The sequence below is a fragment of the Poecilia reticulata genome, linkage group LG11 (assembly GCF_000633615.1).
Source record: "Poecilia reticulata strain Guanapo linkage group LG11, Guppy_female_1.0+MT, whole genome shotgun sequence".
In the NCBI taxonomy this organism is placed as follows: Eukaryota; Metazoa; Chordata; class Actinopteri; order Cyprinodontiformes; family Poeciliidae; genus Poecilia; species Poecilia reticulata.
In genome coordinates, this window is record NC_024341.1 from 18,688,318 (window position 1) to 18,713,646 (window position 25,329).

General features: G+C 36.6%; 3 protein-coding genes across 4 annotated transcripts in view; all 3 read left to right on the forward strand.

Moving 5' to 3' along the window:
• Positions 1-952: 952 nt before the first annotated feature.
• Positions 953-13,430, forward strand: vps45 (vacuolar protein sorting 45 homolog). 2 transcript variants are annotated; one of them, XM_008422263.2, is made up of 16 exons: positions 953-1,215; positions 1,676-1,810; positions 2,510-2,570; positions 2,699-2,778; positions 3,480-3,548; positions 4,596-4,637; positions 4,993-5,130; positions 6,190-6,300; positions 7,182-7,316; positions 7,740-7,853; positions 8,331-8,498; positions 9,258-9,416; positions 9,511-9,618; positions 9,756-9,877; positions 10,071-10,202; positions 10,896-13,430. In XM_008422263.2, the coding sequence occupies exons 1-16, from the start codon at positions 1,123-1,125 to the stop codon at positions 10,975-10,977; spliced, it is 1,749 nt and encodes a 582-aa protein (XP_008420485.1). In that variant the 5' UTR covers positions 953-1,122; the 3' UTR covers positions 10,978-13,430. The 2 variants fall into 2 exon arrangements, with proteins under 2 accessions (XP_008420485.1, XP_008420486.1); XM_008422264.2 differs by lacking the exon at positions 4,596-4,637.
• A 918-nt stretch (positions 13,431-14,348) lies between these two features.
• On the forward strand, positions 14,349-18,639 carry LOC103472555 (saxitoxin and tetrodotoxin-binding protein 1-like). Its single transcript, XM_008422261.2, has 6 exons — positions 14,349-14,546; positions 14,626-14,771; positions 16,134-16,219; positions 17,054-17,194; positions 18,151-18,270; positions 18,559-18,639. The coding sequence occupies exons 1-6, from the start codon at positions 14,427-14,429 to the stop codon at positions 18,594-18,596; spliced, it is 651 nt and encodes a 216-aa protein (XP_008420483.1). The 5' UTR covers positions 14,349-14,426; the 3' UTR covers positions 18,597-18,639.
• Positions 18,640-19,031: 392 nt separating this feature from the next.
• plekho1a (pleckstrin homology domain containing, family O member 1a) overlaps positions 19,032-25,329 on the forward strand; it is a 29,619-nt gene continuing 23,321 nt past the window's right edge. Inside the window, exons 1-2 of the mRNA XM_008422259.2 lie at positions 19,032-19,332; positions 21,048-21,197. Coding sequence (XP_008420481.1) covers positions 19,306-19,332; positions 21,048-21,197 — 177 coding nt within the window. The 5' untranslated portion in view covers positions 19,032-19,305. The remainder of the gene's footprint in view (positions 19,333-21,047; positions 21,198-25,329) is intronic.

The following is a 25,329-nucleotide window of genomic DNA, read 5'->3' on the forward strand; positions in this document are numbered from 1 at the left end:
ACAAATGTTGAATGAAAAACAGATAAAAGAAAAATGGGTAAATAAAAAAGGGATATATGAGAAATTGATTAATGACACTGGGAAATAAAAAATCGGGTTAATGGAAAAAGGAAATCGAAAAATGGTTAAATTAAAAAATAGATTATAGATAGAAAAATGGGTAAATAGATAAAGGGATAAAAAATTGACAAATGAAAAATAGAGTAATGAAAAATAGAAAATGAAAAAGAAATAGAGAAATTGGTAATCTGAAAAATAAATGAAAAAATTGGGTTAATTAAAAAGGGAAATTGAAAAGTGGTTAAATAAAAAATATATTAATGAAAAATGGGTAAAGGGATAAATGAAAAAGAGAAATTGAGAAATTGCTAATATGAAAAATAAAAAAAATGAAAAATTTGGTTAATGAAAAAGCTAAATTGAAAAATGGTTAAATGAAAAATAGATGAAAAATGGGTTAATGAAAAATAGATTAATAAAAAATAGATACATGAAAAAAGGAAAATAGAGAAATTGATAAAATGAAAAATAAATGAAAAATTGGGTTATTGAAAAAGCTAAATTATTTAACTAATTTTGTATTTATTTCACTAATTTTCTTAATTTATTGATTTATTTTACTCATTTTTTATTTATTTAATCCATTTATTTATTTATTTATTTAATTTTGGCTGAAATTGCTCTCCATAGAATGCCTCTCCATAGTAACGGCTCTCCATACATATCTGGTGTAAAACTACCAAGTCAAATTCTGATTGACTAAATAAATGATAAAAAAAAAAAAATCAGTAAATAATAATTTAAAATAAGCTTTTTATATTCAACTGAGTTTTTATCACAAGTTTTCCTAAAGAAAGTCTTGCCTCACTTTCATTCAATAACTTTCGTCCGCGTTTTCCATCACCGATGCATGTGTCAAACAATGAGATACGTGGTACGTAATGACGTCAGATACCCGGAAGAAGATCGCATTGGTGTTGCCTCAAGAGCTCAGCTGATAGATCTTCACAACAACAAAAACCAGACATACAGAGCTTCCAGAACGGGCGCTGCTGGCATTTTACCGCTGGTTTAGACTTTATTTGTTTGTTTTTGTCGCAGTTGTGTCTCAGCGTCGCCATCATGAACGTGACGCTCGCGGTGAAGCAGTACATCTCCAAAATGATCGAGAACAGCGGGCCCGGGATGAAGGTCCTGCTCATGGACAAGGAGACGGTGAGAGCCTGCTGGCTGATGTGGTACCGTCTGAGCTTTGGGGACTAAAACAGTCCGGTATCTGTTGGTACTGTGTGGACCTGCAGTATTACTGTGTAACTCTAGAGTCGTGGTGTTGCAGTGAAGCAACTACATAGCGTCGGTTCTGGTTCTGTGTGGTGGCCCTGTTGATCTTTTTATACAGAATTTGAACAAAATGCCACTTGAGGAGTTTTGGGTCAAACATATTTACAGACAAAGATTATTTTTATCTGTATTAATGTATTGCACAGTTTTAGCCTAATATCTTCTCTGAATATGTTTCTATTTTTTTCAGCAAATTGCCTTTATTTGAGCCTGTAAACCCGAATTAACAATTAATTGATTATAAAATTAGCTGATTAATTCAGTAATCTGATTAGCCCTTGTTTGTCCGCCTTTATTTTGGCTACCTCAGAGTAAAACATGTTTGTGTTTCCAGACCAGCATAGTGAGCGTGGTTTACACCCAGTCTGAAATCCTGCAGAAGGAGGTTTACCTGTTTGAACGGATCGACTCTCAGAGCAGAGACAGCATGAAGCACCTGAAGGCCATCTGCTTCCTTCGTCCAACCAAGGTAGGCAAACCGTTTCCACCAGTCTGAGCAAACGGTCTTTAAAGCCGCAGTATCTAACTTTTATAAATAATATGTTGTTGTTAAAACTATCACTACATGACAGTTAGGCCTGTCACAATACGTTATAAACCAATTAATCACATGATAAATTAAAACAAACTCAATCATTTCTCTTTCCACCAAAAACTGGATGATAAAATTCTTCAATCTGGTGTTTTCATCACGTCTATCCCTTTTTTGAAGGATTATTTTGTTTACAGAGACTTCATAATTCATTTTATTTGTTGTTTTTATTTATTCTTTTGAATATTTCAAGTGTCTTCCAGTTACAGTGTTAAATGTTCATTAGGAATTAAAGTTCATTTATCTTTGAAAATTCGTTTTTGCATTATATTATTTGAAAATTATCTCAAAACAACAATAGTATCATTTATCACTGAGACTATTTATCATCCAGTAAAATTTGTTATTGTGACAGCGCAATATGAGACAGATGATCTGTGGCGTGCACACAGGCCTGATTGACAGCACTAAGACCCGCCTTCTGGCTCTGATTGGTTGTTTCTAGTTAGAACTGGGAACACTGGGAGAGGAGCTCATCTGTCTCATGTCATACTGTAAAGACAATGTACAAAATAACAGCTGCATGTTGCAACATTAAATTCATAAAAAGGAGACTAACATTAGTTTTTGCTGCAGGAGAATGTGCAGCATCTAATCCAGGAGCTAAGAAGACCAAAGTACAGCGTTTACTTCATCTGTACGTCAGCCGATGGTTTTACTGAGATGCTTTAGGCTGAGTATGATGTGACAAAGATGCTTGTTTTATTAGTTTCCTGTAAATCAACGCTGCTGTTCCTTTAAGGTTTGTGGCTGTGTCTGTTTCAGACTTCAGCAATGTGATCAGTAAGAGTGAAATCAAAGCTCTGGCCGAGGCAGATGAACAGGAAGTGGTGGCTGAAATCCAGGTGAGAGCTGAAGCATTTTAGCTTTACTCTAATGTTTATAAACTTACAGACATAAAAGATGCTGCAGCTACAGACTATAAATTAGATTTTATAAATGGTCTGTCAAATTTGTAGTTTGCTAAAAATATTTAAAAATGACCTCTTTTTTCAGAAATAAACACTTTCTAGATTAACTCTGGACTGTAGTTGTCTTCAGAAATTGAGACAATTTAGTGTTATAATATGTAATATCTATATATTTGTGTGTGTGTGTATATTCATATACACGCATCTGTATTTTTTATATAAATATATTGACGTATTTATATTTTTACACGGTATTGTTTTTTTATTTTGTTTAATTTGTTTCTGCCATGACAGCTTAAGTTTCCTACTTCTTGATCAGATTACATATTTTTATTTTTGCACTATTTGACATGAAACTTTTTTTTACATGAGCTCCTGAGTGGTTTTCCTAAGACGGTTTATAAGAAAAGGATAATTTTTTTCTTATCATATCTTATCTTACCGTGTGTTTCACAGCAGTCGTCTTCCATTTATGTTTTATTTTCTTGGTGCAAACTACATTTTTTTAACATGTTCTCATATGGAAAATTTGGTTTGTGGAATCATTTTTATTTCTGTGTGCAAAACAGAATAAAGTAACTATCTGAAAATGCTGTTTATGAGCAATAAAAAACCAAATTTGTGTTTTTCTGCAGGAGTTTTATGGAGATTTCATCGCTGTGAATCCTCACCTGTTTTCTCTCAACCTGCAGGGAGTTTCCCGGGTAAGAAAGATGAAACGCTTATATTTTATGTAATTAGACAAGTAAAAGCAAAACAAGGAGAGAAAATGTATAAATGATAAGGTAAAACATAAACAATTTCAGTCAATGTATTGTAAGCGTGAGCAAATATTGTTTTTATTTTTTGTTGGGATTGAAATTCCATGAACTGTGGAGCGTTTAGTGTCACAAGTTTAAGTGATCAAACAGAAAAGAAGTTTTTATTTTATCTGAAATGTTAGTTCTGGTTCAATTGGGCGGCTGTCAGAACTCCTGTTGGATCACAGTTTGTGTCGATGTTGGTGTCTGACACCAAAACTGGATCATTTAGTAATAAAAATTTTGGTCTTTTTGGGTCCATGTGAGCCAGTTAAGATGAACAAAGATGGATTTCTGAGAGAACAAATAGACGGGAGAATTTTTTAGGAAGGATTAATTGTGATTAATTGGTATTTGAAATAATTGTCAACTAATTTAGTAATCAATTAATCATTAATTGAAGTATTCAGACTCAAGAAAGCCTGTTTATTAAAAGAACATATTCAGAGCATTTATTAGCAAAAACTGTAAAAAGGTTTTTTTTAAGATAAAAAAAAAACTTTTTCTGTAAATATGTTCTACCCAGGTCTCCTCAGGAGGCAGTTTTAGCTTCACCTGGTTTTAATTCTGTAAAAATAAAGTTTCATGTTGCTGTTAAAAGTATTTTTTTAGCTGCAGATGGATCCTTTGCTACAAATGACCAAATGTTCACTAAAGGAATGCTGTTACTGCATTTCAGACAATGAAATCTTTATTTTTCTATGTAAAATAGGAATTGAAATATTTGCATCTTTTAATGTATTTCTAATATAAAAAAGGAAAAAATGATTATAAGAAAAATCTTCAAAATGCAGCATTTATTTTTATCCCAATGCTCTTCAGAACAGAATAATCTTCCCTGGAAGTTTTATACTTTTATTAAATTGTTGGAAAGTGGGTCCATCCATGTATTTGAGAGTTGCTTTGACATGTTTGTCATGTTTACGTTCGCCATCTTTGTTTCTCGACCAGAGACGCACCGATCAGGTTTTATCTGGCCGAAACCGTTTCCCGGTAGGTGAGAGCTGCTGATTCTGACTTAAGAACGTTTTGATGAAAACGAACAAACTGCTGCAGCTAGCTCTTTGTTAGCAGCAGAGAGCTAGCAGCTAGCTAGCAGCTAGCTCCCTGCTCGCAGCAGCAGTTTGAATCAAACCTTCATCTGATTTTTATGAACCTCAGGAGAAAGGTCTTGATAGTACCTGCTGGTGGTGGTTGATTCTTCTTGACAGTGAAAATGGTTCTAACATTTGATTTGTTTAATAAACTGGGTGAAACGGATCGGTTCTGATTGATGGGCTGTTGGTTGGTGTCGCTACAGTCCGGTTGGTTCACACGGCGTCTCTCTGAGAACCTGTTTGTGTTTCAGGGTCGGACCTGGGAACCCTCCATGTTGTCGCGCTGCACGCAGGGTTTGACCTCCGTCCTGCTCGCTCTGAAGAAATGTCCAATGATCCGCTACCAGCTGTCCTCTGACATGGCCAAACGCCTCGCAGAAAGTGTCAAGGTTTCCACCGCAACAGCGTTTCACGCTCCATGTTACATTTTAACTTGTTTTCCTCCTATTTGGGTTGTTTTCCCTTTTCATTGCTTACAAATCATCCACGACAAAAAAAATTAGCATTTTCTGTCAAAAAACTGCAAAAAAACCAACAAAACACTTTGTTAAAGTGAAAACTGATTCCTACAAAATGTTGACTTTATTTAGCACATTTTAAAACAACCACAGTTGAACAAATTGCCCATTGAAAGTATGGAATTAGATTTTTTTAATATACTTAAGTTTGGAAAAGTACAGAAAATAGAAAATCAAGAATAAATATGTTTTAGTTTCCAGATTTCTTTCCTTTTCATTAATCTAAAAGAACAAATTTACAACCAAATAAAGAGCTTTTATGTTGATTTGGTTAGAAAAAATGCACTTTACTTTTTTATTTTAATTTCGTATTGACAACAGAGAACCAAATGTTTCACACACACTCAGTGAAAAATAAAACAAAGGAATATCATCCTGTGCAGGTTACTAACAAATACACAAGCAAGACACACTGCATAAACACAAAATCCTACCAAATATTTTTCGTCCAGTTTCTAGTGCAAATATCTTGGTGTACTTGAAACACAACAAAACTAACTTACAAGTAACTTTTCAGTAAAATAGGAGCTGGTTTTAAGTCAGTAGTTCCTTAATATTGATACTGGCAGATTATTTAACTTATAACATGAGAAAAATGTTTTGTTAAAAGTGAATTAGTTGCCAGTGGAACTAGAACTGGTTGCTAGGTGACGGGCTGGGCTTGTCTGTGGTTGCTAGGTGACAGGCTGGGCTTTGGTGTGGTTGCTAGGTAACGGCTTTAGTGCCCCTTGATTCTGAAATAAGTGAAGTAATCTGCCAGTGGACCTAGTACTTTTTAATCAATATTAAGGACTTAAAATAAGCTAATTTTTTTTTGTTTTCTCGTGGATTTTGAAAAACATAGAAAATACACTCTCCTCTTTCTCTTTTTTATTGAAATTGTGAACTTAACGTAATTTGGATCATTAAATGTTGTTTGTTTGCTCTCAGCAAATCATCACGAAGGAATATGAGCTGTTTGACTTCAGGAAGACTGAAGTTCCTCCTCTGCTGCTGATCCTCGACCGCAGCGACGACGCCATCACACCGCTGCTCAACCAGGTGACCAGTCACACACATGTGTTTCTATAATTAGCTTTTATTTAATTATATTTAAGTTTATTTTAAACTTGTCTCAAGAAACAGGGGTTTTTAATTTTAAAGGATTTTTACTTGTACTTTATTCTGTTTCTGAAACCCATCTTTGAAATTAAATTAAACCCATTTAACAAGCTTAATTATTAAATATTGAAGCTAAATAAAAATGTCTCTAAAAGCTGATTTTTTTGTATGATTATGACATCATTTTGGAAAATTTTTCTTCAATATGGGATATTTTTGGTTTGGAAAGTGATCAAGATGGCAGTTAAGCATTTTTTAATTTACATTTGGGTTTATTTTGAACTTGTAAGCAATTACAAAATAATTATTTATTTGTTCAATTAAGGATCCTCTTTAGTTTCTGTCATAGTAGAGATTCTTCTTCCTGGCATCCACACCACAAACATTATAATAAAATTATACTTTTACACATATTACAAAAGAGAAACAAAATCAAACTATAAAATTCAAATCTACCGCCTCAACAATTTTTAAATTTTAGAAACATTGAAAAAGGACAAAATGAGATACCTTAAAACACACAAACAACAAAATGAAAACACAAAATTTCAACTGTGTCAAGGAAAATTAAAAACAATCCAACAATCTTCGCTTAAAGTATAAATTCCACCAATTCAGTATTATTTTATGATTTATTATTGAATTTTTTAAGGTCCTTTTTAAAATGTACATGGTTTTATTAACTCTTGTGGGCATAAATGTGTTGAATCCCCTCATTACTTTGTGAAGATATGAACAGTGGGGATGAACTGTGCTGCTGGGATGTTTGTTTTTGTGGTAAATGTTCGCCCTGCTGACGAGACCCGGTCGGTGTGTCGCAGTGGACGTACCAGGCGATGGTCCACGAGCTGCTGGGTCTGAACAACAACCGGATCGACCTGTCCAGAGTCCCGGGGATCAGCAAAGACCTGCGGGAAGTGGTGCTGTCCGCCGAGAACGACGAGTTTTACGCCAACGTGAGTCCTGAAGCAAAAACGTGACGGCTTCCTGTTTACGCTCAGCTAATTCTGAGTTCTCACACCTAAAGCTGATTAAATTTAAATCTGGTTTACAAAACAAAAGTAACAGTGTGTCTGAAACTCTGACAGTTTCTGTTGTTTATCGTGTTGCTTTGGTTGTTTGAAGGCAGCTTCTACGTCTCTATTGTCATTTAGGTTTCTCTTATACGATGAAGTATAAGGGCCAGGCTAAGAAAAAAAACATAAGAGTAAAGTAATAATATTGTCACTTCCCTTTAAATTCTCTGAGTTGGGTAGACATTCCTTCTGAGTCTCTGTCGTGTTTTAATGGTTTAACTAACACTTCCAGTAGAGATCTTTAGTATTAATCATCATGTAAAATATTCAACTTTGTATTCTGTTCCATATTTCTGTTTACAGAACTTGTACCTGAATTTCGGGGAAATCGGCACCAACATAAAGAACCTGATGGAAGATTTCCAGAAAAAGAAACCCAAAGAGCAACAGAAGCTGGAGTCCATTTCTGACATGAAGGTTGGGATTTATTGAGTTGAAAAAACTCAAATAAAACAATTGAATCCAATGTTTTTCTTTCTTTTATATTGGGGTTAATGTAGGTGGAAAACAACAACAAAAAAAAAGATAAAATTTCCACCAAAAAATATTTCAAAAGTTGAAAATTTTTACATTTTTCGAACTCAGAAATTTTTCTGTTTTTTTTTTTTTCTACAAAATTTCTGAAATTAATCTCAAAAAGTCTGACTTTTTTCTAGAAAATTTTCGAAAAACTCCCAGCTGATTTTTGGCAACAAATTAATGTTTGTTGGTGTCTGGAAATTGAGCCGTTTCAAAAACATTTCGAATATATCGCCACAAATCAGCACTCACTGCGCCGTTACCTAGCAACCCCAGCAGAGACCAACCCGTTACCTAGCAACCAAAACCAGGCTCCGGTAAATTCAAAAATACTTTATTGATGCCAAAGATTTTTTATTTTTTTCAACCCTCCAGGCGTTTGTGGACAACTACCCTCAGTTTAAGAAGATGTCGGGAACCGTGTCGAAGCACGTGACGGTGGTGGGGGAGCTTTCCCGCCTGGTGTCTGAGCGGCAGCTGATGGAGGTGTCGGAGGTGGAGCAGGAGCTGGCTTGTCAGAACGACCACTCCAACGCTCAGCAGGTAACTCTCTTCATCATCTCACCTCAGTCTCTAATCAGAAACCTAAAGAAGAGCAGAAGGTTAAATGCACAATTCACATTTGGAACGTTTCAATCTCAACTGTTTCTGAAAACAACCCAAGCTCTTTAAAGTTTTTTAAAGATTTTTTTGACAATAACTTAATGTTTTTTGGTGTCTGGAAATAAACCTTGTTGGAGTAGCTCTGTACTTTATTGAGATTTTTTTTTCTGCTTTTGGACAACTGTTCCTTCTTGTTTTGGATTCGGTGTAGCTGTACTGATTTTTGCCAATTCTTTTTACACTTTGCTGCTTTTGTTATGATGCGTAACCTTATTTAGTTTCCCTTTGAGATCAATAAAGTATTTTTGAATTGAACTTTAATAAAATTGTCACATTCCATGGGCACTGCGCCGTTACCTAGCAACCTGAGCTGAGCCAACCCGTTACCTAGCAACCGAAACAGAGTTCCAGAATGTTGGGTCAGCTGGTTTTACCTCTGCATTTGCTGTACAATGACTGCTTGGTATAGACAAGTGTTGTTGTTTTGCCATTCAGAATAGACGTCCTGTATTCTTGTTGGTTGTGCAGGAGGGTTTACTAATGCTTTTCTAAAACAGCTCATTCCGAAAGGAGCTCGAAATAGAACTGATCAGATTAAAGTCTTATTATCTAAGAATGATTGTGTGCAGAAGATGTAACGGACATGTTTTGTGTAGTCCATAGAAGCGTAGGTCACCTTTAAGACATCTTTTCTGTCAGAACGTTCGGCGGCTGCTGCAGAATCCTCGGGTTTCGGAGCTGGACGCCGTCCGTCTCGTCATGCTCTACGCTTTGAGGTATGAGCGCCACAGCAGCAGCATCCTCCCGTCGCTGATGGAGGAGCTGAGCAGGAAGGGAGTGTCTGAACGCTACCGCAGGGTAATCACAGCCTCTTGGTTTTATTTTTATGTATTTACTGATTTTGGCCTCTGGATGGCAGATTGAAGCTTTACGATGTGCATTCCTGCTGCAGATGGTTCAATCAGTTGTGGAGTACGGCGGGAAGAGAATCAGAGGAAGTGACCTCATCACACCGACGGATGCTGTCGCCATCACCAAACAGTTTTTCAAAGGACTAAAGGTAAAAAAATCACATCTGATCTCAATAGTTATTTAAATATTACTTACTTCATCAGATAACCCTGAAGAAGCATGTAGCTTACTGCAGGGTTCAGAGAAAAAACAGCATTTTACTGTGTGTTTTGATGTATTTCTCAGGGCGTAGAGAACGTGTATACACAGCATCAGCCTCTGCTGCACGACACTCTGGATCAGCTGATTAAAGGTCGACTCAAAGACAGTCAGTTCCCGTACCTGGGAGCCAGCAGCCTGAGAGACAGGTAACACACCTGGAAATCCTTACAGAAATTACTCTCACAGATAGAAATTCACATATTTCATTTTTGGCTTTGAATGATTTGTTTTCTTTACATCTGAAATATTAAGAGTTTAGAGCAGGGGAATGAAAATAGACCTTTATAAAATACACAGATATTTTTCTCCAGAAAGTCACGTTTTGAAACCATGTTTCAGGCCTCAGGACATTATGGTGTTCCTGATCGGTGGAGCGACGTATGAAGAAGCTTTGACTGTTTACAACCTGAATCGTAACACTCCGGGGGTTCGGATTGTGCTGGGAGGAAGCGCTATCCACAACACTAAGAGGTATCAGAGGCTCATACTCTGATTTTTATCTTTTCATTAGTTAGATTCACTTCACTGCATGTAAAAAATTAAACAAAAGAGGACCCAAGGACTCATCCTTGTGGAACTCCATGTTTAAGTGTAGTTATAAAGAAGCATAAACAGACAATCTTCTGATTTTGCCTTCTTAGATATGTAGTTTTTTGGACAGGGACTTTTTTGGAGGACATTTTGTTTCAGTTGTTTTAGCCAGAAGAAAGGCCAAATATTTTCAGTACTAAAAATGTCTGAATCTGCATCTTAGCTTCGATCATTTTACTGTTATTATTATGTATATTTAACCGTTCTTTGATCATCTCAGGTCCAGCAGATTGACTTCACAACAGACACAGCCAGATTCACTGTATTTACTAAAATAATTAAGTTAACATCAGTTCAACAGATTCTGCCCCACAGTTACCGACGGCAACAGAAAAAAAAGGGGGCAGAGCTGTCAGTTACTGGTTTCTATGGTAACCACCAACTGCCAAGCGCAGCAGGAGGAAAACAAATTTACTTTGGCAAATGAATCAACCAATTTTGACCTATATATGTAGCAGCATTTACATATAAACATAATTTTATTTCTATTTTGAGATGCAGTGGACACATAAATTAGACATTCATACATATTCAGTTTAATTTCAACTTTTTTTGATGGCTTTTTTTCTCCAGTTTTCTTGAAGAGGTGATGCTGGCGACGGGTCACAGCGGTGACAGAGCACAGGGAAGTGGACGCCACTCCACCAGGCGATGAACACTAACTCTGCTTCTGACTCTTGTATAATAAACTTCATCTCTCCCTCCGCTTGTTTATTTCGGTATTTAGAGGAGCTTCCAGAGATCTGTGAATTACCTGGATGTCTTTTTTAAATACCAACGGGTTTGTGTTTAACAAACCCCCATTACTGGCAAATTAAGAGCTACTCAATCAGGAAAGATGTAGGATTTGGGAACAATCTTGTTTTTAGGTCTGTAACAGTACACTCTGGTCATGGTTGAAAATCCATCTCATTGTCAGAGTCTTGATTCAGCTCATCGAAAGTGAATAAAGTCAAGAAAAACAATATTGACTTTAATACATTTAATTTAAAATATATGACATGGGAAAAGAAAAGGATGCAAACAGACCTCTTAATTCTTGCTACAGTCTAAACTTTAAAAATAATAACCTTTAAAGGTTTGTGATACTGTTGGAAAACTAATAAACACAAAACAAGAACTTTTATATTTGCGTTTGTTAATCCCTTGTAGCAGCAACATTCTCAGGAAAACAAAGGCTAACTACTGAACACACTGATTGTCTTTCTAAAGTGTTGCTACAAGAAAGGCAAATTTTCATGAACCTTTAACTGCTGCTTTTGTGAATTCCTGTTGCTGCTAGCTGTGCTGCAATTCTAACACCGAGCTTGTAGCAGCAACAGCATGTAAAGATTCAGTTTCGGATCAGTTATTTTTTGTTTTGACTCTTCTCTTTATTTCTAGAACCATTTTATGAGCATCTCAGCAATTTCCAACTGTTAAAACTTTAAAAATGCTCTATTTCTTGTAGGCACTAGCTTGACTGCTGTAACACCTTTTGAAAATTAAGTTTTACGTTTATTTTTTATTTTGCAATATGTTGTTGCATGACCAAAGCTACAAATCTACAAATATCTAAAAAAGTTTCAAACATACCAAGGAGTCGCTCATTCTTAAGTGCTACTTTGTTAGCTTCCTGTAGCAGATAGCTCAGTGCTAGCGCTACATTACATATTAACAGCATGTGTTATTATTTATAGTAGCTCTGCTAGTTATAATATTTTATTAGGATTTCAACAATCCTACAATGTCTGAGGAAATGGCTTCTGAGAGCTTTGCAGTTAGCTAGCGGTGCTGCAGTGCTAATGCTAGCTTATTTGTAAAACGTAATAGATCATTAAGATTCCATTTAAAATATGCTATTTATTTCTGTCTTCTTTAACAGCAGGACTTTTGCTAGAGGTATTTCTTTAAGGATCTTAATAACCTAAAGAAAAACTGCTTATACATTTCAGCTGTGAAAATGACTGTAGCAACTAGTGGATAACAACATGTGAAGATTGTTTCATTTTCACGTGAAACATAAGACATTTTTCTTTGTTTGTTCTGTAACAGAGCCAAAACTATGAAGCTATGACTTTTTGTAAACATATTAAGAATCCTAGAACACATGAGGCAATAGAAACGATAGTTTTTAGTTTCGTGTAGCAGATGGCTTTGCTTCAATGCTGCTAACTCAAGCTTATTCATAAACATGTTTATTTTTCTATCTTTGGTCTACGGCTGATAATATTTTGATTAGTATATTTTGATTAGTATCTAAACAGTGCTGCAATCTCTGAGGAAATGCTTGAGGGTTTTCAAACTCTGCTACCTGCGCCGCTGTGCTAATGCTAGCTAGCATATCTAAAGTAATCGTGTCAACTTTCTACCTACATTGAATAATTTTTCTTAGCATCAAGATTAAAATAAAAATAAAAATGTTTGCTCTAACCTATTTTTTCCAGAGCAGAGGTTTTTGTTACTGATGTAACTCAAGCATGTGCTCTGCAGTTGCATTCTTGCTGCCAGGACTTGACATTGTGTACTGTAACAGACCAGAAACCTGAAATTATCTTCAAATCTAATTAGGATATAATCAACTGATATAGTCTTATAAATATTTTCAAAGCAGTGGTTATATAATTAGGGTTCTTGGAGCTTTTTATCCTCGATTTAAAGTGCAGTTTTTCATCTGTTTGGTTTAAAGGAAATTTTTTTTTTGCTTCTGTCATGCAGTGATTCTCTTGTTACATCCTTAAACTTTCCAGTGTTTTCCTTTACATGTTTCTGACTGAATGTGAATTTTAAAGGATTACTATTAAAAAGAAAAAACATAGTTGAAACTGTGTTTGGAATCTGAATCTGTACCAGAAATGAATTGGAATATGTGTAATACTGGTGAATATATTAAAATGTATTTTAAAATATATTTGTTTAACTCTTAATTTGGTTTTAAAGTTGGATCAGGTATATTGCAACAGAAAACTCTTTGTTGCTTTCACCACATATTAAATATGTATTACTATTAATCATTAGTATCCATGTATCTGATTGAGGTATTATGCAAAACAAGTTTATTTGTCTTCTCTGCTGTAAAGTATTTTGTTTTTCTAAAATAATGTTTGTGTGGACTGCTCTGTAACCATACGTACATTTCTCATCTTTCTGTTAATAAGCAACTTAAGTTTACTTTGAATAGTATAGAAAACCGCTCCAAATGATTTAAAAACAAAAATATCGATCTGTTCACATATTTACCATGCAATGTACAAAAGGTGAACACTGGAGTCTAGATAAGAAGCACTAAAGTTCAAGAATCCACCGGAAAAAGACTGAAAGGAGGTCAAAGGTGAAGGGACTGAGTGAAAATTAAGCAACTGAATTAAATGGATGAAATGTGAAATAAAGAAAGTAGAGATTTCCTGTCAGTTCAGATGCAATAATTACATAAAAAAATAAAAAGATTCAAAATTAAAAATATTACAACTGGTCATGTTGGAAGCTGTTTTAAATATCTTAAATACTTAACAAAATAACCCAAATAAATGAAAAAAAAAAAGAGAAAAACAATATAAAGTCATGGGAACGTTCAAGACAGCTGTATATTTAATCCAGTATAAGAGAAAAAACTGCAGGAACACATACGGTTCAAAAGTGTTCAAAAAATACAATTCATTGAAGTGCTTACAAGATTAAAAAATGGGTAGGAAAATTTTACAAGAAATTATTAACTACATTTATTACAATAATTTTGAACATTTTCCTGAGTTGAATAAAATAATGTCTGTAAAATGTAAAGTTGATGCAACTTATCTGAGTCACCGCAACAAGGAACCAAGAGTCAAGTTGAATCAGTAAGTTATTTTTTACAGTGTAGAATGAGGAAAGCTGAAATAAAAGCCAAGATCTGAACAATATCTGCAAGACTGGAATCAGAAAATATTTTCCTGAAATGCAGAGATGCAGGAATGACGTAGAAGTATCCACCTGTAAAGAAAAGTATTGATCGGTTCTGCTATTGGTGGGAGTGAGTGGGTCAGAGTGTTTGCCTGCCTCTCTGAGAGTAAACACTCGTGTTGGACTCGCTGTGGGTCCAGCTTTATGACCAGACGGCTCTCAGTCAGTCACTTCTCTCCCTGAACCATGAAGCTTCACGCCACTGGACCTCTGCTGGTTCTGATGCTGGTTCTGATGCTGCTCAGCTGCAGCGCTGCTGAAGAATGCAACCTGCCGCCAAAGCTGCAACGACAGGACTTACCCAAGGTGAGATCACAAACCAGAACATCTTGACTCATCAGACGTCTCAGCAGAGTTCCTGATTGGTTACTTGTTCTGGTTCCAGTTGACAGAGGTCCGGTGGGTTCTGGTTCAGGCGATAGCCGACTATCCAGCAGGCGAGGAGCTGATGAAGAACGCCAACAGCTCCGTCATGGAGCTGAAGCTCAAAGAAAACAACGAGAGCTTCCTGTTTGTTGAGCGAAACATCGTGTGAGTTTAACCCGGGCTCAACTGGACATTCTGAATCTATTACACTGTAAAAACACAAAATAAGTATTTTCAGTTGAGATAAGACAAATACGACAAAACTAGCTTACAAGTAACTTTTCATCACAATGTAGGAGCTTGTTTTAGGTAAATAATTACTTAAGAAAGAAACTGATTCCATGGACAGATTATTTCATTTAATCAATGTTAAGGATTTATTTACTTAAAACAAGCTCATTATGTTTGCAAAAATTTTACTTTTACAGTTTTGTCTTATTTCAAGTGTTTTAAGATGTTTGTACTAGAAAATAGGCCAAAAATACTTGGTGATATTTTGTGTTTTTGCAGTGTAGAGAATATATACGATGGCGTATTAAGGCCTTTAGGAATAGGAAAAAACAAAGAAAAACCTCAGACAAAAAAATCTGAAATTTTTAGATTAATCTCAGAAATTTTCTAGAAAAACCAATGAAGTTTCTGAGTTTCAAAAGTTGAAAATTTTTGAAATTTTCTACAAAAAATAAGAATTTTTCTGTGATTAATCTCAAAATTTCTGACTTTTTATTTTTATTTTTTTAGCAATTTTCATCACACCAAAACTTTTGATCAAAAAATAAGAGCTGTTTTAAATTAGTTTCTTTCCATTTAGCAAATGTATTTTCAAAATGTCAGATTGCATATGGTTAATGGAAACACAGTAGGAGCCACGTTACATGTCATATTTACTTACCAGGGACATTTTTCACTTTTTTTTTTTTTGTTCTTCCATTTTGGTTTCTACAGCTTCTAAAATCAACCCAAGCACTTTAAAATAAAACACCCTGACATTTTTTGGCAGTAAGTTTATGGTTTCTGGTGTCTGGAAATTGAGCCGATTCAATAATCTTTCAAAATCAGAAAGTACAGAGCTGTTACCTAGCAACCCCAGTAGAGCCCAGTCTGTTACCTAGCAACCCCAGTAGAGCCCAGACTGTTACCTAGCAAACCCCGTAGAGCCCAGTCTACTCTAGCAACCCCAGTAGAGCCCAGACTGTTACCTAGCAAACCCCGTAGAGCCCAGTCTACTCTAGCAACCCCAGTAGAGCCCAGTCCGTTACCTAGCAAACCCCGTAGAGCCCAGTCTGTTACCTAGCAACCCCAGTAGAGCCCAGTCCGTTACCTAAGAACCCAGGCCCAGTAAATTCAAATTCTAAAATACTTTATTGATACCAAAGAGGAAGTAAATGTTGTAACTCAAATTAAAATTCTTGACTTTCATCTATAGCTTATTGAACCTCCAGATCCCGGGTTTCTATAATCTGCTTTCTGTAACTTTCTAAGGTTCAGTTATTTGGTTCAAATGTAATTTTGTTCTATTTTTTCCAGAGCTGGAAACTGTCTCATCTTCCGTGGGAACCTGTCGGTCCCAGATCCTGAGACATCCAACCACACGCTCCTTCTGGATGCTGATGGTCAGTGTTGAACAAGCTCTAATTTTATACTTTTATATGTTAAATTTATACTTTTATGGCTTTATCAGCAACGGCCCTAATATAATAATAATTATATAACAATCTGTCCCTGTAAACAACCAATATGCTAACTCAAGCATCAAGCTAGGARATGGTAGATGATGCACTTTTATGTATAATGAACCCCCTGGAGAGAAAATCTTGTAAATTCAAGATATTCTTAATTTTAAAATATTAAAGTTGTTTCTTGGAGTCTTTACCTTCTTGATTGAAACGTTCTAGAATCAGAAAGGGAATATACATATATAAGAATCAGAGTTATTATCTCAATAATGACTGCAGTAGTTTGATAGAAAACAGTTTTATAAACAATTATCTTTTCACAGATTGTCAGTGTCATACTAAATTGTCACAACACAGTGCCAGTTTCAATAAATATGCAACAATATTAATAAAAGTTACATCAGGGGTGTCGAAGGTGTGGTTCGGGGGTCATTTGTGGCCCTTGAAATGATTGTGTTTGGCCCCAGAATACAAGTCAAAAATACTATTCATAACACAAAACATTTGGAAATATTCTGTTTTTCTTCTCATGAGGCATCAGTCCAAAGCCATTTTTATGTTATGCTCAATTTATTTTGTAGCAGGTAAAACAAACAAAAAAATGGCAATAAATGAAATTTGCCTTTTTAATTTAATGAATCTTGTGGTTCGCCAATAGTTTAAATTTTACAGTTTTGGCCCCGAGGACTAAAAGTTTGGACACCCCTGAAGGAAATCCAATCAGCACAGAGGGAACGGTTGATGGGATGTTTTGTTGCTGATACCCTGAAGGCGTGCGGGAGTTTGGCGGTGTGGTGACTCCATACGATGACAAAGGTCGAGCGGACGTCCACCAGGCCTGTCCGAACTGCCTGCTTGTCTTCTACCGCGGAGTGTTTGCGGGAACGCCGGGGAGGATGCTGCTCATTTACAGTAAGGAAAACACTTTGAACATTCATCTGACACCAGATTAAAACTGATCTGTGATCTGCAAAAACTCCACACTGGTTGGAAAATAAGACAAAATTATCAGTTGTTTGAAGACAAGATGTTTTGGCTCCGTTAGGACTAATATAATCTGTCTTTAAAGGATATCGGTTATAGAAAGCTTTGGAAACCAATAAAATTGGGAAATGTTTTTTTTTTTATCAGTTTAATTACCTATACCTGTGCTGTTTTGTTTGGAAGTGTGTAAATGTAATAAATAATTCTAAAAAATAAGTAAAATAAATTTAGTTCACTTATATTGCACAAAATTACAACAAATATAAGTTCAATCCAATCATACTGACACACTGTAAAAAAAGAAAATCGTCTCTAATTCACGGTGAAATACCAGCAGGTTGCTAGAATTATAAATATAAATACGTTAAATCCATATTTTATCTGTAGTTGCCAGAATTTCACCGTATTTATGGTAAAATTACGTGAATATGGTAAAACTCTGGCAACCACAGCTGCTGGTATTTTACCGTAAATTACAAATCGTACATTTTTTTACTTTTTTGAATTTTTGGAGCTCAGAAATGTCCTTGTTTGGTCTAGAAATAATCTTAGAAAATTGTGGGGGGAAAAGGACAAATTCAGAAATATTTTTGCCCAAAACATTTGGCAAAACGTTTTCTGAATTTTTGGCAACATTTTTCTTTTTTTATTCTATCTACAGCGGTCCTAAAACACTGTGATCCGCACTGCTCCTTCCAGGCTCCTTATTGTCCAACCCAGAATCTAAAGCTCCCTGTTAGAAAACCACAACAAAACAAAAAAATATTTTAAATTAAAAAACAAAACAAAGCAGAACATTGCAAATCTCTAATATCTACTTTACAAAGAGTTTATTCTCCGTCTGCAGAGAGGATGCTGACTTCCTGTCATTTTTTGTGAAACAGGAAGTGAGGGGAAACACCTGGATGCTGAGGAGCTGAAAGCTGCTGAGAGCGAACACAGGAGGATGGCCGAGTGCCTCAAGTTCAACGTCAGGACGAGTTTCCGCTACGACGGGAAGGCAGGTCAGGAAAATGACTAAAGTTACTATCTGAAACTGGGCGACATACTTCAAAGTTCATGTTTTAGTCGTTATAGAAGCCAAATAACAGCCAAACATTTGTGACGTTGTTTTACGTAATTGGTGAGAAGATTTTAACTCTGTTTTCTTTTATATCAAATTACAAAAATAAGCAACACGCATGTTCATTCACAGACATTAATCTCTGTATTCTGTAAATTTAACCTCAATTTCAGCCATTATTTGGATCATAAAGCAGATTATTTAAAAAAAGTGTTTTGTTTCTCTGCAGATTTTTGCCTGGAAATGAAGGAAGAAACAGAAGCCTGACACAACATGTAGGGTTTAATAAATATATTTAATCTGAAGAAGACTAAAGTTGTTTCATTCATTCTCAGATGTCTCGATTTGTTGCAGAGTGCAGATGGGAATCTGTGCTAATACACTAGTCTGGCAAAAGTAGCAAACAATTGTCAAGTTATGGCAATTTGTCTGAATTATGGTATGAATTATAATTCATATTATAATTTTATAATGTGAATTTTAACATGAATTCTAATTCATAGTTTTTTTTAATTTTTTTAATGAAATATGTTATTATTTTATTTATTTATTTCTCACGCTTTTGCTGCTTAACTTTTAGATAAAATAAAAATGTTCAGACGTGTCTTTCCTGTCTGGTGCCGCTGGGTGTCGCTGTCGCGCTCCCTTCTAATTCGCTGAAAAGAAACCCGCCGCGCGCGGCCTCGTACGGGGGAGAGCGCGCGTGCTCGAAGCCAAAGAGCATCTGCTTCAAAGCGGTCCGCGCACGCGCAGGAGGAAAGGATGCAGCCTGTGTTCAGACAACAGCCGCGGCGCTGAGGAGGAGACACAACCGGCGTGGACCCGAGTGGACGCGGCGGCACCGACATCAGGACCTCACCGGGGACCGGAGCGACCAGAGTCCGGGCTGCAGCTCCCTCCGGGCCGGACCGAACCTCCTCCTTCTTCCCCAGCGCTCCGACTGAGCGGTTCCCCCCGGGAGTGAAGAGGAGGGAGGATGAAGAAAAGCAACCAAAGCAGACGGGTCAGTCAGACACGTTTTATTCTTTATTTTTATTTTTTATTCTTAGCTTTAGAGTCAGTTTTAAACATTCATCCGGGTTTAAGTTGTTTTAATGTTTAATTTGGCAGAAAGTAGAGTATAAATATGAAAATAAATCCCTCAGATTTCTGATCAGGTTCCTTTTTTATCAATATTCATCAAGCTGCTCCATTGAAATTCCTAATCACTGCCACGTTTCCGTCAATAACTTTAACTTAATTAAACATTAAACATTTTTTGTTACATATTTATTAGTCGTCTATTGTGTAAATAAATTAAGTTTAATTATATTTTTTCAGCCTTTTTTTGTTTTTATGTTTTCACCCAGGTTTTGTTTATCTGGTCAGTTGAACATTTTAATTTTGAGTGAATATTGCATGACATTTCACCATCATTTAGGTTTTTAGATTAACGCTTCACACACATTCTGAGGAGGAAATGTATTTATTTCACTAAACTAATTTAAAGATGGAGTCAGAAATTGTGGGAAAAATCTTCAAAATGTTCTTCTTCGTCTTCCCCTCCAGATAAATAACTGGAATCCTGAAACCTGTTATTGTCAGATCAGAGGATAAAAAACCTCCCAAACCACTTTGAGCTCAACTTTCATGTCTTTTTTTGTTGTTTCTTTGAATTTTTCCCTTTGAAAGTTTTCTCCGTCAGGTCCTGTTGCTTCCCGTCTCCTGGTTGGTTTCATTTAGTCTCTTTCTCTCTGCAGCACTTCGCCCAGCTTTCTTTTTTCCTCTTACTTCTGTCAGAGTCAGGCTGTTATGCAATTAAAGTAGGTCAGACTGACGGAGAGCAGTGAGATCATGACAAACACGATCATCGTGAAGATTTGCACTCCTCCATCAGTCACACGTTATTCCTCCTCTTCACTTCTCTTCCTCTTCTTCTACTCTCAGACCAAAGCTTTACCCTTTAACTTCGTTATATTTCCTCATTTTTTAAAATCTACTTTCATCTGGTTTTTCAGTCTTTCCTCATTTTTTAACCTAAAAATAAGATTAATTGATCTTCTTATGAGTTTAATCCTTTTTTCGTTTGTTTGTGAAATTAAAATATTTATTTTCCGCGTTTATGCAATAATCACACACTAAAAACGCAAATTTATTCTTTCTAGACCTGCAACTCAATTATTTTGGTTATCAAATAATCTATTGATTAATCTGACGATGAGTCGATTAATTGGGTTAAAAAATTTTTTTCTACAATATTAGAAATATATTAAAAGATACAAACAACTACATTTTATTGCCTAAAATGAATAGCGGAGCATTCTTTTGCTGAACACCTTATCATTTATTAAATAAAAATACTTAAACACTAATGTATCAATACAATTTAGGATTGAGCTGTTGATTATCTTTTGTATTAACTGACTAATAATTGGATTAATAGATTTAATTTTACAGAATTTGAAAAAGGTGAAGCTAACTTTGGCATTTGAGTAGTTCCGGGTAAAACATATTTACAGACAAAGAAGTTTATTTTCATCTTAAATGCGTAACGTATATATTTTTTGTGTTTTGGCTTAAATATGCTAAATTAGTTGACAGTTATCTTAATAATCGATTCATCTGATTAGCCCTCCTATCTATAATTATCTGATTTGTTGGTGTCATGTTGGTTGTAAACTTGTGGTTTCTCTTGTTGTGTTGCTGTTTTGTTTTTATCTTCTTCTTCTTCTGTTTCAGGGCTTGCAGGACTCCGGTCCGCTCGCCGTCCAGGGGCCGGAGAAGGCGGGTTGGATCAGGAAGTTCTGCGGTCGAGGGATTTTCAGGGAGCTGTGGCGGAGCCGTTACCTGGTGCTGAAGGGAGATCACCTCTACATCTCAGACAAGGAGGTGAGGAACGAGCGAAACGGAAACGTAGTTCATGGGAAGGCACTGGAAGGACTGGGAGTTGTTTTGCCTGATGGGTTCTGGGCCTGGAGCTTCAGCAGCTGTTTGGTGTCAGCGACCTCACTGTGGGTTAGTGTCAGAGAGGGACGGAGACGGTTTGTGTCCTGGAGCGGCAGCGGAGATTAGCAGCAGCGACTGACTCAGGAGTCAGACGTGATGTTGGAGAGTGAAACAGAAACTCCCAGAGTTTGTGTTCCTCTAAAGGCGACCGATCCTTGGACAGGTTGCGCCGGGTCTGTGGTCCGAACACGTTCGTTACAGTTTTTTCACAAAATCATTTTTAGATTAAGAGATTTCAGTCTTCTCAGTTCTGACTGTTTTGAGCTCCTTTGAGAATGAGCTGTTTTAGGGCTCTGTCACTTTAAATCCAAATGAGCTGCTGCTGGCCACGCCCCCAGCTCAGTGTTTATGTTCATATGTGAAAATGGCTCCTTCTTTCCCAGCAGCCACCATAGAGCGCATCCATCCATCCATCCATTTTCTTTACACCCTTGTCCCTTAGTGGGGTCAGGAGGGTTGCTGGTGCCTCTGCAGCTAATGTTCCGGGCGAGAGGCGGGTTCACCCTGGACAGGTCGCCAGTCTGTCGCAGGGCAACACAGAGACACACACACTCACACCTAGGGACAATTTGGAGAGGCCAATTAACCTCACAGTCATGTTTTTGGATTGTGGGAGGAAACCGGAGTACCCGGAGAAAACCCACGCATGCACAGGGAGAACATGCAAACTCCATGCAGAAAGACCGGGGCCGGAAATCGAACCCAGAACCTTCTTGCTGCAAGGCAACAGCGCCACTGTGCAGCTAATCCATAGAGCGCATACTGCAGTTAAACCAGATGACCAAATGTTCTGGAGTTCCACTTGGGTTGCTAGGTAACGGGCTGGGCTTGGCTGGGGTTGCTAGGTAACGGCATAAAGCCTGGTTTTTGAAACGACCAATTTTTCAGACACCAGAAATCATTAACTCATTGTAAAAACGTGTCGGTGTGGGTTTTTGAAGTGCTTGGGTTGTTTTTAGAAAAAGTAGAAGCCCAAATGGTAGCACAAAAGCATGAATCCTAACACTTAGAAATCCACGTAAATGCTGATTCATTCATTTTTTAACTTGTTGAGCTTCAAATGGACAATTTCAAATATTTTCCCAAACTAAGACACCTAAAGAGAAGAACTCTAAATATAAAATAAATGCTAAATAAACTCAGAATTAAAACTCAAGACAACCACAGAGATGTATATAAAATCGCAAAGACAAACAAATCATAAAATAAAACAATAGCAAAATTCTTCCAAGCACCAAAAAGACGCAAAATAACAAAGCTGAGAATAGATTAAAAAACATCCATAAAACAACATCAATACACCAACATCAAGAATAAAAACAACCAGAAACTAATTAAAAAGAGATTTGAAAGGAATAAAAAGAACTATCATTTTTTGACTGTGGTAAATTTCTTGACTTATGGCAACAGCAACTAGTTAAACAGTCCAATGAAATATGGATACAGTTGATGAATATTTGCATCCTTGGTAAATTACACGGGTCAAACATTTGTGATGTTGATTAAAATCTTGATAAATCTAAGAATCTCCAGTAAAATCAGGATGTGAATTTGTTTGTTTAGACGTTTTATGAAGTCAGTTGATGTAAAATGGATGTTTTAGTGAGACGAGGGAGGAACAATGTGCTGTAATCTGTGTTTACTTCCAGCTCAGACGATGGCCGGTCGGCTCTGAAACGTGAGCTTTTCACCTGAACCGACCTCATCAAGTTCCTGTTGTATGAAAATCCAACATCCTCTTTAGAGAAACTGCTTCACATCAGTTTGAATCTTTTTATTGCTCTGTGGTAGACAAATTCACTAACGTTAATAGGGACCAATATGCTTCCTTTAACAGGTTAGGATTAATCTACAGACTGCACAAAACATTCATTTCATTTGATTTCACAAAATCATTCCTAATTAATGAGATTTTAGTCTGGTCAGTTCTGCCTATTTTGAGCTGTTTTAGGGTGTCTTGTCTCTTTAAATCCAAATAAGTCACACCTCCAACTCAATATTTACACTTTCATGTGAAAATGGCTGCAAACAGAAGCACAATTTTACAACAACTGAAATTTGAAAAGCAGAAGTAAAGCCTCCTACACAGCCAACAAGAATGCAGCAAGTCGTAAATCAACAACAAGTCACTTATCTTTTCCAGCAGCCATTGTACAGCAATAAAACCAGCTGACCAAACATGCTGGAACTCCAGCTGGGTTGCTAGGTAACGGACTGGGCTTGGCAAGGGTTGCTAGGTAACGGCTTATTGATTTGTAATGTTACATTTCAGAGGTTTTTGAAATGGCTCTATTTTCAGACACCAAAAATCTTTAACCAAAAACTGGCTGTGCGGGGCTTTTTTTAAGCTCTTGGTTGTTTTTAGAAGCAGTCGAGACCCAAATGAAAGCACAAAAACCTGAAAAATATTAATTTAACATAATTGGTCCCCTTTAATGCTGCGTGGTTTGACTGCAGGCCGTTTGTTTGTGTCGGGAATCAGATGAACCTCCCTGTCAGTGAGGCAGTTTAGATCCTAAGTGGCGAGTGTTCACACTGATTCTGTTTTTGCTCCTGCATTACGTAACTGTCTTTTATGCAGCTCCACACACAGACTGCGGGACGCTGAGTCAGACTTTCTCGAACACTTTCTTCTGAGTTTTGCATCTCAGCTGGTTTTATCTCTGTAGAGTGCAGACAGGCAGATCTGAGGAGGTGGAAGCCGTCTGTCGGCGAGGAGTTTGAACAATAAAAACAGCTTCAGCAGTTGGTCAATTTGTTTTTGTTTTGTTTTTTCCCAGCGTAAGAAGGAGCTGTTTATTCATTAGTTTAAACTCACTTTGATTGATATAAATCACCTGTCAAACTCCAGGTCTGGGGGGCAAATATGGCCGCCGCAGCTTTTAATGTGGCCCTCGAGACTCCAGATGACATCAGTAAGTCCTTTCAGTTCTTTACAAATCTGCAAAATTCACAAAATCAACAGATCCCCACATTTTTATTTTATTTTACTGCAATTATTTCTCAAAATTAGTCAAAAACATTTAGTTTCAATAACTCAGCATTACTTGATGTGAAGTCATAGTTCCTGATTGATACGGCGAGTAATAAAAAGTCACATTTAGCATCATTTAGTGCAAATATAATAAAAATTCATTAGAAATGTTTCTAATTTAGCACCACAAAATCTGATTCTGATTGCAACAAACCACACAAAAAAAATTACAAAATCCTAGATGGGCTGATCAGCGTGAAAATATGATCAATTTAATTTTAAGAAACTCTTATTCAAGGTTGAAACAAACAGCAGTTTATTGATATTTTAACAGATATTGTAATGGGTTTTCTCTAGAGGTGTGCCGATCGATCGGCCACCGATCATAATCGGCCGATTTCCGTGTAAAAGTGCATGATCGGTGGTCGGCGATCATTGTCTCTTGTTGCCGATACCGATCACCTGCATCTCATTTCTCAGCCTGCCTGTGCAGCTGGTCTCCTCTTTCCTTCACACTGCAGCAACAAATCCTAAGCCATGTGGAACTATAACGCACTGAGTGAATGGGGAAGTTTGCGTGTTGCGGCGGAAAATTGAAGCACGTCAAAATGCATCAACACAATGAAGCTAATACACATAAAAACAATGCCATACTTGACGGAGTTTGGCTACATCGAGGCTCACTGCAGTAAAAAAGACATTTGGAGGATCAGATAGCAGGTAAAGCAGCGCACTGCTACAAACACCCGGATTAGCATGACGGTCAGAAAGCTAAACAAATAACCCACAAAATTATTTAAGTCTTCGAGCTGCGATGTAAGACGCTGGTTCTGCTCTCACTGTTGAACCGCTGCTATGCGCTACAGCATCTAACTTAAAAAAATACATTTTACATGCGTATTAAAACTTTCGCTGTCCTAACATGAGACAGATAATCTCTAAAAAAATAATCGATCTCCTCCCTGCTCTGCATAATTACTCCGCTCAGTCAGAAACAGCCACTCAGAACTAGCAGTAATCAGCTAGCCGCCATGCTAACAG